The 16002-nt window shown below is 41.7% G+C and overlaps 1 protein-coding gene across 3 annotated transcripts in view; it reads right to left on the reverse strand.

Annotated features, from left to right (window-relative positions):
* Positions 1-16002, reverse strand: part of LOC124787777 (protein pigeon) — a 485699-nt gene that overhangs the window by 220438 nt on the left and 249259 nt on the right. For all 3 annotated transcript variants that reach the window (XM_047254670.1, XM_047254671.1, XM_047254672.1), the window contains one exon: positions 8648-8819. In XM_047254670.1, coding sequence (XP_047110626.1) covers positions 8648-8819 — 172 coding nt within the window. The remainder of the gene's footprint in view (positions 1-8647; positions 8820-16002) is intronic.

Below are 16002 nucleotides of genomic sequence, written 5' to 3' on the forward strand. Positions count from 1 at the left end.
TGAATGGAACGGACAGTGTCTTGAAAGGAGGATATAAGATGAACATCAACAAAAGCAAAATGAAGATAATGGAATGTAGTCAAATTAAGTCAGGTGATGCTGAGGGAATTATATTAGGAAATGAGACACTTAAAGTAGTAAAGGAGTTTTGCTATTTGGGGAGCAAAATAACTGATGACGGTCGAAGTAGAGAGGATATAAAATGTAGACTGGCAATGGCAAGGAAAGCGTTTCTGAAGAAGAGAAATTTGCTAACATAGATTTAAGGAAGACGTTTCTGAAAGTATTTGTATGGAGTGTAGCCATGTATGGAAGTGAAACATGGATGATAAATAGTTTGGACAAGAAGAGAATAGAAGCTTTCGAAATGTGGTGCTACACAAGTATGTTGAAGATTAGATTGGTAGATCACATAACTAATGAGGAGGCATTGAATAGAACTGGGGAGAAGAGAAATTTGTATCACAATTTGACTAGAAGAAGGGATCGATTGGTTGGACATGTTCTGAGGCATCAAGGGATCACCAATTTAGTATTGGAGTGCAGCATGGAGGGTAAAAATCATAGAGGGAGACCAAGAGATGAATACACTAAGAAGATTCAGAAAGATGTAGGTTGCAGTAGGTACTGGGAGATGAAGCAGCTTTCACAGGATAGAGTAGCATGAAGAGCTGCATCAAACCAGTCTCTGGACTGAAGACCACAACAGCAGCAACAACAACAACAACAACAACAACAACAACAACATTAATAGGGTGTAAGCTGCTACTCATATTAATAACAAGAAACAACAGTAAAGAATACACACACACACTTATTGCCCAAACTGCCCATTCTGAGCCAGAAATATCCTTAGAGAATGCGAAGGGGTACCCCAAAATTTTGTATCATATGACATAAGCGAATAAAAATAAGAAAAGTAGACTAATTTTCATGTCGAATGATCACTTATGTTAGATACCATTTGAATAGTAAAAATGGCAGCATTAAGTCTTTGAAGAAGATTCTGAACGTGAACTTTCCACTACAGTTTACTATCTATCTGAACACCTAGAAATTTGAACTTTTCAGTTTCACTAATCATATGCACATTTTGTGGAATTAAAATGTTGGGTTTCATTGAATTGTGTGTTAGAAGCCATAAAACTGAGTCTTACTGTGATTCAACATTAGTTCATTTTCTACAAGCCATGAAATTCTGCCACAAATTGCACTACTTGAAACAGAGCCAATGTTGCACACAACTTCCTTTACCACCAAGCTAGTGTCATCAGCAAACAGAAAGATTTTAGAATTACCTGTAATAGTAGAGGGCATATCATTTATATAAATAAGGAACAGGGATGGCCCCAACACTGACCCCTGCCCCCCCCCACCCCCCACTCCCTATTTCACCATGCCCCACTCAGGCCCCACACCACAGCCATTCTCAGTCCTGTGAATAATGACCTTTTGCTGTCTGTGGTTAAAGTAAGAGGTAAAGTAATTGCAAGTTACTCCCCGTATTCCATAATGGTCCTACTTTTGGAGAAATATTTTGTGATCAACACAATCAAATGCCTTAGTTAAAGCAAAAACGTTGTGTTTAATCCATCCAGTACCTCACAGAGAAATGAGAATATAGCATTTTCAGTTGTTAAACCACTTCCGAAGCTGAACTGTACATTTGATAGCAAATTATGTGATACAAAATGAACAATTACCCTTACATACAAAGCCTTTTCAATAACTTTAGCACTGATGGCATAGAAATAGGTCCAAATTGTCTACAGTACCCCTTCCTCCATTTTTATAAAGCAGTTTTACTACTGAGTAATTAAATCATTCAGGAAATGGTGTTACATGATTCCCTGTAGAAACTAAGCTATTATTTCATTCACCAGCAATGCTCAAAAATGATTGTTAAATACTGTACATATATCTGACTTATCAGTAACAGCAATATTTTTACTGCGAACTGACTTTATATCAATCACCTTGTGCTGTTGACCAGACACTTCCTTCACAACTGACCATACAGTTTTAATTTTATCCTGTGAATTAGCTAATCTATTTGCATACCACTTACATTTTGCCTTCCTAATATCATTTTAAGCACCTTACAACATAGTTTGTAATGGGCTACTGTAGCTTGATTTGACTACTTCAAACATTTTGATATAATCTCCACTTTGTTCTACATGATATCCTTATCCCACTAGTCACCCACCCACACTGCCTTTTACTACTAGTATCCTGTTTAGAATGTTCTAAAAGAAATAAACTCTCAAAGAGCATGAGAAATGTGTTGTGGAAAGCATTATATTTGCCTTCTATTTCATCAGAACTATAAAAATCCTGCCACTCTTGTTCTTTAGTGAGGTTTAAAATACTCTCTATTGTTATTGGATTAGTTGTTCTACATATTTTGTAATTACATATAACATTTGTTTGAGTACAAAAGCCTTTTGGTGTTAAAATTTGTGCATCATGGTCTGAAAGGCCATTCATCCATTTACTAACAGAATGCCCACCTAGTAATGAAGAATGAATAAAAATATTGTCTATAGTTGTGCTACTGTTCCCCTGCACCCTGGTTGGATAAAAAACACAGTATGCATCAGATCATATGAGCTTAGGAGATCTACCAACATATGTTTCCTTGCACAATCACATACAAAATTAATACTGAAGTCACCAAATATAACTAATTTTTGGTCTTCCTATAAAGTGAACCAAGAACCCTCTCTAGCTTGAGCAGAAATGCTCTGAAGTCAGAGTTACGGGACCTAGTACCAACAACAATTAGAAGTTTAGTTTCACTAAATTCAACTGCCCCTGCACAAGATTCAAATACCTGTTCAGTGCAGTGTCGTGATATGTCTACGGACTCAAATGGAATACTGTTTTTTCGTAAATGGCCACTCCCCCACTCTGCAAAGAACTCCTTCAAAAACAGCCAGGTAATATGTATCCTGGTAAAGGAAGCCTCTGAATTGTCGAATTATTTAAGTGTGCTCCAATAAACCAATAAGGTCAAAGTCAACATCTATAAGCAGTTCACTAACTTTATCTCTTATACCTTTTATATATTGCTGAAATATGCTAATTCCTTCTCTTCTTGGGTAAGTGACCACCTCTGAAACTGATTCCTTTGTTAGAGGGACTTCCTTTACGCAGGTATACCTATCTGCTGACTTCGGTCTAAAAAAGGCGCAGCTCTAACACCAACTACTGCAGGAATTTTCCCATGAGTGATGAAACCACCACCTACTACAATGTCGCCTATAAGCTTTTCCAGCCTCTCCTTCCCATACCTATTGAAGTGCAGGCCATACCTAGTGAAACCCAATGTATTGATAGAGTCAACTGACATCACCGCAATGTCAGCCATGCCCTCTGCCATCAGTACCTTCTCCAGCCACATACCAAGCGAGGTGGTGCAGTGGTTAGCACACTGGACTCGCATTCAGGACGGCAGTTCAAACCCGTCTCTGGCCATCCTGATTAAGAGTTTCCATGATTCTCATAAATTATTTCAGGCAAATGCCGGGATGGTTCCTTTGAAAGGGCATGGCCGATTTCCTTCCCCATCCTTCTCTCATCCGACTTGTGCTCCATCTCTAATGACCTCATTGTCGACGGGATGTTAAACACTTATCTCCTCCTCCTCCCTTCTCCATCCCCCTGTTAACAGGCCTACCAGCAGCAGTAAGATGAGGGCTCATGGTGTTGAAACAATTGCATGATGTGCACATTAGTGCCACCAGTGTGAGTAGCTATCTTTACCAGGTTACCATCTACATCATATTCCCTGTCCCTACCAAGACCGTTCCCTGCTCCACCCACTATCACTACCTGATCCTCTTTTGGAAAATTCCTACATAACTCTCCTATGCTGTCAGTCACCTGAGCCAACTCTGCACTAGGCTTCACAATGCTGGTGACCTGGTACTCAGTCCTCAATACTTCCTGCAACTGCTGGCCCACACCTCTACCAAGTGAACTACCTTGCAGCAGAACTTCTTCTTTCTGTTAGCATTTGCAACTGACTTAGGTTTCCTAATAGCTGATGACTGCTGCATGTTTCCTACACCTACATCAACAAGAGGCTCCTCTCCACTCAACTCTGACAGTTGGTCAAATCCGTTGCATACACGCAAAGTACAACTGTTTGAATATCTCCTTCTCCTAGCTGCATTCTTACCAACTGCCAGTTCCCATTCTCCAGCACCCTTCACCCTCTTCAACCTATCTAATTCCTCCTTTGCATCTTGTAACTGCACCTGAATGTCACAGATCTTAAGCTCCTGCTCCTCTATCAGCTTATTTCTGCTACAGATTCTGCATTCTCAGGAGAGGACCTCACTAGAGTGCCCACTGGCCTCCCCACTGTATTCCCCATAATGAAAATACTTTGAACAAATACCACACTGTAACCCACTACTCGCAAACCTACGATAAAGTCCACACTTCTCACTAATAGTAAAATTTTAACAGTTACTGAAAAAACTAAACATCTGTGTTACCTACATTCAATTACAACAGCTATTTAAAAAACTAACAATAGTGATCTCCGAATTCTCTCTCTACTAAGAAAGCAACAACTTTTATTAATACTACCCATTGGTATTTTTTGTGATCTCTCAAAGGCCTTTGACTGTGTAAATCATGGAATTCTTTTAGATAAGCTACATCATTATGGTATGAGGGGGGCGGTGCACAAATGGTTTAATTCATACTTAACTGGAAGAATGCAGAAAGTTGAAATAAGTGGTTTATGTAATGTTAAAACAACAGCTGCTTCCTCAAACTGGGGGGGCTATCAAGTACGGGGTCCCACAGGGTTCGGTCTTAGGTCCTTTACTGTTCTTGATATACATTAATGACTTACCATCCCACATTGATGAAGATGCAAAGTTAGTTCTTTCTGCTGATGATACAAGTATAGTAATACCATCCAAAAACCAAGAACTAAGTGATGTAATTGTAAATGATGTTTTTCACAAAATTATTAAGTGGTTCTCAGCAAACGGACTCTCTTTAAATTTTGATAAAACACAATATATACAGTTCCGTACAGTAAATGGCACAACTCCAGTAATAAATATAGACTTTGAACAGAAGTCTGTAGCTAAGGTAGAATTTTCAAAATTTTTAGGTGTGTCCATTGATGAGAAGTTAAACTGGAAGCAACACATTGATGGTCTGTTGAAACGTCTGAGCTCAGCTACGTATGCTATTAGGGTTATTGCAAAGTTCGGTGATACGAATCTCAGTAAATTAGCTTACTATGCCTACTTTCATTCACTTCTTTCGTATGGCATCATATTCTGGGGTAATTCATCGTTGAGTAGAAAAGTATTCATTGCTCAAAAATGTGTAATCAGAATAATTGCTGGAGCCCACCCACGGTCATCCTGCAGACATCTACTTAAGGATCTAGGGATCTTCACAGTAACCTCACAGTATATATATTCACTTATGAAATTTGTTGTTAATAATCCAACCTAGTTCAAAAGTAATAGCAGTGTGCATAGCTATAACACCAGGAGAAAGGATGATCTTCACTATGCAGGGTTAAATCTGACTTTGGCACAGAAAGGGGTAAATTATGCTGCCACAAAAGTCTTTGGTCACCTACCAAACAGCATCAAAAGCCTGACAGATAGCCAACCAACATTTAAAAATAAATTAAAAGAATTTCTAGATGACAACTCCTTCTACTCATTGGCTGAATTTTTAGATATAAATTAAGGAAAAAAAAAACTACTTAAACATTAGTGTCATGCAATATTTTGTGTAATGTAATATCTTGTACAGACATCTTTTATTAACCTGACACGTTCCACATCATTACGAAGTGTCTTATTCATGATCTATGGAACAAGTATTAATCTAATCTAATCTAACTACTAAACCCCAACTAATACCTATACCACCAAAACTTCATACAATTTGTTAACTAAAACCAAAAATTCAAATGGTCCCTGGAAGACTCAATGAAATTAAAATAGTGAATGAAAATTTTACTGAAGTATTTCAATAGAAACAATAAGAAGCATTTGCTGAAAATTAGCACACAAAATTTACTAAATGACTTCAACACACAGACAACACTAAAAAACACAGTGGGCAAATATTTCCAAAAGTTTATTAAACTGTTATTTTGCCACAAACAGCATGAGGAACCATTGAAAACTACTAAATTTAATAACTACATAACAGTGCACAATCAACTTTGTCAGAACTTAAATGAAGAACCATTCCAGCTGCAACTGCACACCGCGAAATGTTACTGCTAATACTTGGATGAACGATTGAAAACTACTACATTCAATATTCGAATACAGTGCACAAACAACTTGGACAGCACTTAAGTTTAGAACCGCTACAGCTGCAACTGTACACCACAAAATGTAAGCATACCACTGAGTCCTGGGACTTGGATGAACAATGTAAGCACACTCACAAATACCAGACCACTCGAATCAATAACACAGAAAGAAAGACTGAGATAAATGAAAATACACTAATAAGCTACTTTTACAGCTAATGTTAACACAAATAAACTTTAGAATAAGTAACTGAAGACTAAAACTTTACAAAATATTCACAAGCAACTTTAACAGCAGTCCAGTACACATGATGTCACACCAAAGAGTCCAGATGTAATCAACTTTACCTTTGAGAGGTAGACATACAAACAGATTAGGAGCACAGCCATGGGAACCATGATGGCTCCTTCCTATGCCAACCTGTTCATGGATTGCTTGCAGAGAGTTTTCCTGGAATAAGCCTTCACCCACTGGCTTTGTTTAGATATATTGATGACATCTTTGCATTATGGACTCGTGGTAAGGTTGACCTGTTAAAGTCTTGGACCCTCTAAATACATTCTACTCATTAAATTTCATATGGTCCTATTTCGAATCCCATGTCACTTTCCTCAATATTGACCTCATACTCACCGAAGGTTAACTACACGCTTCTGTTCACATTAAACCTACTAACCAACAATAGTACTTACATTTTGGCATCCTTTGCATGTTGTATGTTCCCTCCCATAAAGCCCTTGCATTTGAGGCAAAAATATTTGTTACAATGCAGACTGTTTGCAGCAGTATACCACAATTCTCATCTTGGCCTTCACTGTACATAATTACCTCACCAGCCTAGCTCAAAAGTAGATTTCCCAGGCCATCACATCTAATCCTGGTACTGCTCGTGCCTCCAAAAAATAACTTACAAGAACACCTCTTGTCACTCAGTATTATTCTGGTCTCGAATGCATTAATCTGCTACTTCGACAAGACTAGGACTCTGTCCAACGTTTTGCCCACCACACCTAGAACAGCTTTTTGTCACCCTCCCAATCTCTGCAATATCTTTATCAGAATCTATTCTCCTTCTGCTCCATTTCCATACCAATGGCTCCTACCCCATGACCATCCCCAGTGTAAGACTTGCCCTATGTACCCTCCTACCACCACGTATACCAGCCCTGTAACTGGCATAACATTCTTTGAAAGCGAGAGCCACCTGTACAACAACACATGTTGTACACCAGCTATTATGCAAACACTGTTTGATCTCTTACACTGCCATGACTACCATCAAGTCATCAGTTAGGATGGCAGGCATCGGCAGAGGGTGTTTACTGGCAACAACAATTCCTGTTGCAGAGCATGCTCTACAGCATGACATGTGCACTTATCTTTCTGCTCTTATTAACTTATGCACAATGTTTTGGCAGTAATCTCTGTCTTGTATATTACCCTAACTCCCACCTTAAAGCTCTTAGGTTTTAAAATCTCATCCGGTGCAGTCTCCCACAATCAGTCTTTCCTTTACATCCCGTCTGGTAAGTCTTCCTTGACCCACCATTCTGAGTAATTTTTCTGAACTCTCCTCATTTTATAAACCTCACCAGTTCCTTTCCTTCACCTCTCCCTTCCCCTTCAAATGGTTCAAATGGCTCTGAGCACTATGGGACTTAACTTCTGAGGTCATCAGTCCCCTAGAACTTAGAACTACTACCTAACTAACCTAAGGACATCACACACATCCATGCCCGAGGCAGGATTCGAACCTGCGACCGTAGTGGTTGCGCAGTTCCAGACTATAGTGCCCAGAACCGCTCGGCCACACGGGTTGGCCCTTCCCCTTCAACCCTTCTCCCAGAAGAAGGAGTCACTGGCTCCGAAAGCTTGAAAATGTAATTGCCTTTGTACATGTCTTTTTCTGCCATCGATTGGTGAGTCAATTTTTTATCTATCTAATTACACTATACATAATATAGTTACAGTGACTTCACACAAACTTTATTATGATGACATACAGCATAAAATAAATTATGGATATGGATAAAGGTAGGTGTTGGTGTAGGTGTGTGTGTGTGTGTGTGTGTGTGTGTGTGTGTGTGTGAGAGTGAGTGAGTGAGTGAGAGAGACAGAGACAGAGACAGAGAGAGAGAGAGAGAGAGAGAGAGAGATAAGAACCATTTGAAAGATGCTTTTTTTTCTCACATGTACTCTTATCATTGATGCAAGGGCATTTAACTGACTCAGAAAGTTTTCAGACAGGTAATATGCCTGAACTTATCTCTTTTGCTCCAATACATACTAACTGTATTTTTAGGAACTAAAGTATAAAATCATTTACATACCCCCATGTAACATAAAAGTAGGTTTCATACTGCGGGCCTGAGACCAAAGTATTCCAGGTACAACACAATGAATGACACTGCCATGCTGTAGGAGTGTGACAGAATATGCAAAGTGAACAGTTGCCATTAATTCTTCTGAACTTCCAGTGTCCAGTACAGGTGCCTTCACAGGCTGGAAAGGATAAGACAGTTATTAAGTGGTACTGTTCACCCATTACACAGTTACGAAAGATGCTCTTTGCCTCATAATGTAAATCTTCAGACAAACACAGTATACACAATGAGTTTTTAGAAAAGATGCTTACATTGTTACAAATAAACTTATGTCACCGTAAAAATACATTTTCATTACAACTGACAATACACTACTAGAAGTTAACATTCATGTCACTGGTATCTGTTGCTAGACACATGTGTAGACACTTAACACACCATTGAGGAACGAAGAGGAAGCAAACCAAAAAAGAATCTATATATACAAAATTATCATTTTATTGATACCAAGACATACTGCAAAAATTCAAATCTGTAACTTCAGCAATATTTTATTTTTTTTTTTTATTTTAATAACCATGATCATCTTCTGACATCTTACAGTGGGTCACAGTTTTTCCAAACGTTACATCTGTAGCTACAAACATTCCTGCTGCTCCTTCATATCTAGCCATTCTCCATTCAGTCACTGGATCAGCCTTCTTTCACCTCTTGAAATCTAATAAACAGTGTTGTTGGACCATCTAAAATCATTTCAACAAGCTACATGTTCCATTTTTATTAAAGACCTTTTATTTATTTCTATGTACTGATTTTACATGGTTCGTCTCATAATCTATATTACTATATAAAACAAGTCATCGGTCGGTTAGTTGGTTTGGAGAGAGAGGGACCGAACTGCATGGTCATCAGTCCATTTTTCCATATTCAAACAGGTCATGAAGTAAAACCAAAGAAGTCTCGGAAGGAAGAAAGACGGAAATCTAACTGGGAAACACACTGAAAGAGAAAATGAAAGAAGCAAGACAAAAGGAGAAAACATGCACCGAAAGGAAAAAAGTGGTAGAAGGAATTAAAATAACACTGCAGATGGCCTGTGCTGGCTAATTATAAGAATAAAACAGGATGAGCCAGCCACTAAGCAACACACTAAAATCTCCAGCCTAAAAGCCAAGGCTAGAGGAACATGGATAGGGAAAAGACGAACACAACAGTGAACAAACACCAAAGAAAGAGTGAGGAAGAGTTAAAATGGAGGAAGGGGGAGGCCAGGGAGAGAAGGCCAGATACCCACCCTTTGATTCTGTCATAAAAACCCCCTCACAAATAAAATGTAAAATTGTATCAGCTGTTGAGGCATTGTCTCCCAACACCATTGGCAGTGTGGTGGGAAGGTTAAAAGTCCACCACAGAGCAGCTAAAATTGGTCAGTTCAGTGAGATGTTGACAACAGTCAAGTGGGAACCACAGCAACACTGAGATGGGTCCTCGTGATGGACGAGGTGAACATGAGTCAGGTATGTATGGCCGATGTGGAGCTGGCAAAGGACAACAGAGTCCCTGTGAAAGGCTCGCATGGATGACCGCCACACATTCATTGTCTACTTGACAACACATAGTTTATTTGTTGTACTGAGCGTGCACCATTCAGTATCCCAGGTCCGCAAACTTTAAGGCGTAAGACCGATCGGAGATCAGTCTCCGGTGGGCTGATGTGTCCAGAGTTGGTTTACTAGTAGCCTGTTTGGCCAGTCTGTCAGCAAGTTCATTGCCCAGGATCCTGACATGTCCTGGGATCCATGTGAAGGACGCTGAACATGCACTGCTTCTGTAGGCATAAAGAGATTCCTGGATAGTCATTACCATAGGATGGTGAGGGAAGCACTGGTTGAGAGCTTGTATACTGTTTAAGGAGTCACAACAGATGACGAAGGACTCACCCGCACAGAAGCGGATATGCTCAAGAGCAGAAGAGATGGCTATCAACTCTGCTGTGAAAACACTGCAGCTATCCAGTAAGGAGTGCTGTTCAGTATGTCCGATGTGAGCATAAGCAAAGTCAACATGACCCGAACAATCGGTGTAGACAATTTCTGAGCCCTTGAACTCACGGAGAGTACAGAAAAATTGCTGGTGGAGGACCTCAGATGGAACTGAACATTTTGGGCCTTGCAACAGGCCCAGATGAAAGTGTGGCCAAGGCATGGCCCAAGGAGGCATACATGAGTGGACCCACAGGAAAGGTGGTATAGGGAAAGTGTCAAGTTCAGTAAGAGCCAACTGGACATGGACTGCAATTGAAATCCCCAATCTGGGCAGCAGTTATGGGAGATGGATCACTGTGTTAGGGAAAAGTAGGGGGTAATTTGAATGGTGAGGTGAACTACGAAAGTGGGCAGTATAACTGACAAGCAGTTGTTGTCACCTGATCTGCACTGGAGCAACGCCAGCTTCATTGAAGAGGCTATTCACCAGGCTTGTTCAGAAAGCTCCCATCGCAAGTGAACTTCACAGTGGTGTACATGATCCAGCAGCTACAATACTGAGGGTGATGCTATACCATACACCAGGCTCCCAGAGTCAAGATGGGATGCACAAGGGCATTGTACAACTGCAGCAGTGTAGGGAAATCAGCACGTCTGTCAGTGTGGCTCAGGCAATGAATAATATTAAGATGCTGCCAACACTTTTCCTAAAGCTGACGAAGATGGGGAAGCCAAGTTAAGCAGGCATCGAAGACCAGTCCCAAAAAGCTGTAAGTCTCCATGATATTAAGTAGTTGATCATCAAGGTAAAGTTCTGGATGCAGGTGGACAGTATGATGACAAAAGAAGTGCATGATGATGCAAGTATTGGTGGCTGAAAACTGAAAGCCATGAGAGGACCCATGACTGTGCCATTTGTATGGCTCGGTGCAGTCGATGTTCAGCCACAGCAATAGAAGAGAGAGAGAGGGAGAGAGAGAGAGAGAGAGAGAGAGAGAGAGAGATAAGAATATTTTTTGTGAGATCTAAAATTTAAAAACCTCTCTCACACCCGCCTGATTTAGCTTCACTGACCAGGATAGTAAAAACATGCGTATGTTAAGGGAATTTTCATTCACAAAGCAGGCTTATCACATTCACACAGTTCAATACTGTTCTATCCTGATTAAATTGAGCTTAACTTAAATTCCATAAGGCAGTGAAGCAATTTCGAAGTCTCGGTGCGACGAAAATTGTCAGTCGATCTCCTGGAAACATTTGTTATAATTATTAACTTTCGGTGATCACATGGGGAAGACCAGAGATCTGCTGGTAAGACCGTGTTAGCCTATTTATTTGAAGTAACTGGATATCTTGAGCATACAAAATGGCAGGTTCGTCCAGTGTAAATCAGACGTTCCCCACTGATCCCGTAAAACACAGCGTAGTAAGCAGACATTGTCAATAATAATCAGTTAAATAATACGCGAACACACTTACTTTAGTTTAGTTCATGTATTAAATTCCTTCTCATACAGAATCTCATCAAGATGGCGACTAGCTCAACAATACATACATATACATCCTCCTCCTTTCACGACTAATCGGCAAGAAGTCCTTCATTCTTTTCATAAGAGAAAACATAGATAGCAGAGAAGCTATTCCATGGAGTAAATGGACGCTCCAAGAAATAATTGGGCTTGAAACTACTTTGCATTGATAATCGGTAACATAAGAAGAGATATTTCGAGATATGTACTGAGTTATATAATTTATAAAATTTCTGAAAATATCGCGTAGAGACTGCTGCAAGAGACATTACAAGTAGAAGGAAATACAAAAATCATCTGCATATAAGAAAGGGGATACTGAGGACCCCACTGCTGCTGCAAGACCATTAATGGCAATTAAAAAGAGTGAGATGCTCAGTACAGAGCTCTGTGGAACCCCATTCTCTTGGATGTGAGGATAACTGTGGGAAGCACTGGCAAAAGCTCTGAAAGTGTGGAGCAACAAAAAGTTCCATATAAAAATAGGGAGTTGTGCAGAGTAGAGAGGATGAGGTGTCACCAAGTGGTATCACAGGTTTCATCAGGTCAAAAAAAGATGGCAATAAGGTGTTGACGCCAGGAAAAGACTGTTTGGATGGCAGACTCCAGGTAGATCAAGCTGGACAACCTTGGTGAAAACCGCCCTGGGATGGAGCCAGAAGGCGCTGAGATTCAAGGATCCAACACAACCATCAACTCACCATATGTTTGAGCAGCTCACACAGAATGTTGGTAAGGCTACTAGGACAATAGCTATCTACATCAAGAGGGTTCTTACCAGGTTTCAGCATTGGACCAATGATACTTTCTTGCCATTGTGATGGGAATTCACCATCGCTCCAGATGTGGTTGAAGACAGCAAGGAGTTGGTGCTGGTAATATGCTGACAGTTGTTTAATCATTTGGAAATGAATGCAGTCTAGTCCAGGACATGTGTCAGGACAACCGGTAAGGGCACTGAGAAATTCCCACTCATTGAAGGAATCATTATGTGGCTCAGGTTGGCATGGAGCAGAAGATAGGTGTTGTCGTTCCACCTGCTGTTTTAGGAGATGAAAGACAGTGTGGTAACTCTGAGATGCAGTGGTATGAGCATAATTCTCAGCAAGATGCTCTGGGATTATGCCTGGATTGGTAAACACAGCTCCATGGGTGGAAATTCCAGGTATACCTGCAGGGGTCTGATATCCATAAAGGTGTCTGAGCTTGGTCCAAGACTGGGAAGGAGAGGTTCATATTCCAATGGTGGAGACGTATTGTTCCCAACACTCATGCTTCCATCGTTTGACAAATAGATGGACCTTGGTAGAGAGCTGCTTGAAGGCAGTGATGTGCTCCAGGGACAGGTGGTACTTATGACATTTGAGGGACCACCTACGGTCTCTAATGGCCACAATGATTTCCGGCGATCACAAAGACACTTCTGCAGGGAGCAACTTGAGGAACAAGGGACTGCCAGTTCAGCTGTGGCAACAATGGTAGTAGTGATGGTCTAGATCACCTCATTGATGCTGCCATGCAACAGAAATTCAGTAGTGGTAGCGGATGTGGAAGCATCCCAGTCACCCTCACTAAGAGCCCATCTGGGCTAGCACCCACATGAATGATGCTGGCGGAGGGACAGGAAGAGTGGCAAGTAGTCACTACCACACAAGTCATCATGAGCTCTCCAGTGATAGACAGTAGAAGGCCAGGACTGTAAATGGGGAGATCAATGGTCGAATATGTGCTATGTGCCACAATGAAATGGGCGGGGGCCTGTATTTCAGAGGCATAGGTCAAGCCGAGTTAGCAGATTATCAACATCTTTCCCACAGCCATAAATCTTGTTTCTGACCAACAAAGGGTTATGGGCATTAAAATCACCCAGAAGTAGAAAAGGTGGGGGGAGTTGGGAAATCAGCTCAACCAATACAGGGTGTGGTACTTCACCATCTGGAGGAAGGTAGATGTTGCAGATGGCAATTTCCTGCATTGTCCTCACCCTGACAGCCACAGTTTCTAAATGTGTTTGAAGGGGTACAGGTGTGCTATATACAGAGGTATGGACATAGATACATACTCTACCTGACATCTTGTTACAGTCAGTATGATTTTTGTAATAAGTTGTTGTAACTCAGCCAGTTCCACTGGAGGATGACACTTTCTGTAGCCAGGGAAGGCATAAACAGACCTAGGAGGCAGTTTATGCCTCCGAGTCACCTTTTGCCACCTGTTGAGTATTTGTATCCACTTCCATTGCAGCTGATGCATCGGCGAGATCCAGGTCCTTGGTGTGTGTGTGGGGGAGGGGGGGGGGGGGGCAGCACTAAAATCTCCACCTCGTTCTCAGACACTATACTGTGATGGTATTGGCGCCACTGGAGTTCCCTGTTTTTGAGGAGGTGTCTTCTTTGTCTGCTTGTCCCCTTGCTTCTCTTTAGGAACTTGCTGGAAGGATTTGTCTGAAGTGCCTTCAGGTACTGAGGAAGACTGTGAAGCCCTTTGTCCAGCAGCTTGTGGTTCCTTCAGCCACTGGTGAGTGTCTGCTTTTGCATTGGTGGAGACCTCATAATGGAGAGTCCCATGGGACCCCTTCCATGGGAGAGGAGCTGGAGGAGGCTGTTGCTTCCCTGTTGGGGGAGGGGACCAATGTCCCCAGTGTTTGGGGGGGGGGGAAGGTGGGGGGGGGGGGTGGTATTGCTCCCAAAATAGGTGCTTTGAGAGCAATGGAAGAAGAGGTGCCCCCAGCCACCAAGGGGGCAGATGTATTTGGGTGACCGTGAGGGCCCACTGTACAAGGCAGAGAAGTGGGAACTACCGCCGCTAGTGAGCGTGACACCTATGTATTTGCAGTATATGAAGATGTCAAGTGAATGGGGTGCAACCGTTCATATTTCCGTGTAGCCTCTTGGTAAGTCAGCCAGTCCAAGGACTTGTACTCCCTAATTTTCCACTACTTTTCGAGTACTGTGCAGTCCAGCAAGCAGAGGAAGTGGTGCTCTCCACAAATGAAACAGGTGCGAGGAGGTGTACACAGAGTATTCAGATGCAGTGGACGTCTACAGTCTCTACATGTGGTGCTGGAATTGCATCAGGAAGACGTGTCCAAATTTCTAGCACTTAAAGCACTGTATAGGGGGAGGGATGTACGGTTTTATGCCACATCAGTATACCATCACCTTGACCTTTTCAGGTAATGTATCAACTTAAAAGGCCAAGATGTAGACATTGGTGGCAATCCTATTATCTTTTGGTACCCTATAGAGCTCCGGATGAAGTGAACACCCTGTCGTTCTAAATTGGTACGTAGCTCATCATGAGACTGTAAGAGAAGGTCGTGATGGAAAATAATACCCTGGACCATGCTTAGGTTCTTATGGGGAGGGGGGTTGCAGAAATGGGAATATCACCCAGCTTGTTACAGGTGAGCATTGTCTGGGACTAGGCTGGGGATGTTGTCTGAATCAAGACTGACCCATTTCTCGTTTTGGACAGTGCACCCACTTCCCCAAACTTGTCCTCCTGGTTCTCAACAAAAAATAGAGGCTTTGTAGCCAGAAAATAAGTCTCCATCTGTTCTGCTGCAGAATATATATCTTGGCAAATAAGGCTCTCTCTTTTCCATAGTCCTCCATTCCTCCCATGGTGTAGCTAGGGAGGGGAACAATTGATGGTCAGACCTGTCAGCATTATAGTCTACTGTGCCCTTCTTAGAGACTGCTGGCACCATTCAGTCACCAGCAAGAGATGACATGGTCCGCTTCATTGCAGGTCATCTGCCCTGATGCCGCCCACGCCGATTAGGGACTCTCCCCACAGGTGAAACCCAGCCACAGCAAAGGCCACCTGGCGCAATGGCCATTGC

This window comes from Schistocerca piceifrons, chromosome 3, assembly GCF_021461385.2.
Source record: "Schistocerca piceifrons isolate TAMUIC-IGC-003096 chromosome 3, iqSchPice1.1, whole genome shotgun sequence".
NCBI lineage: Eukaryota > Metazoa > Arthropoda > Insecta > Orthoptera > Acrididae > Schistocerca > Schistocerca piceifrons.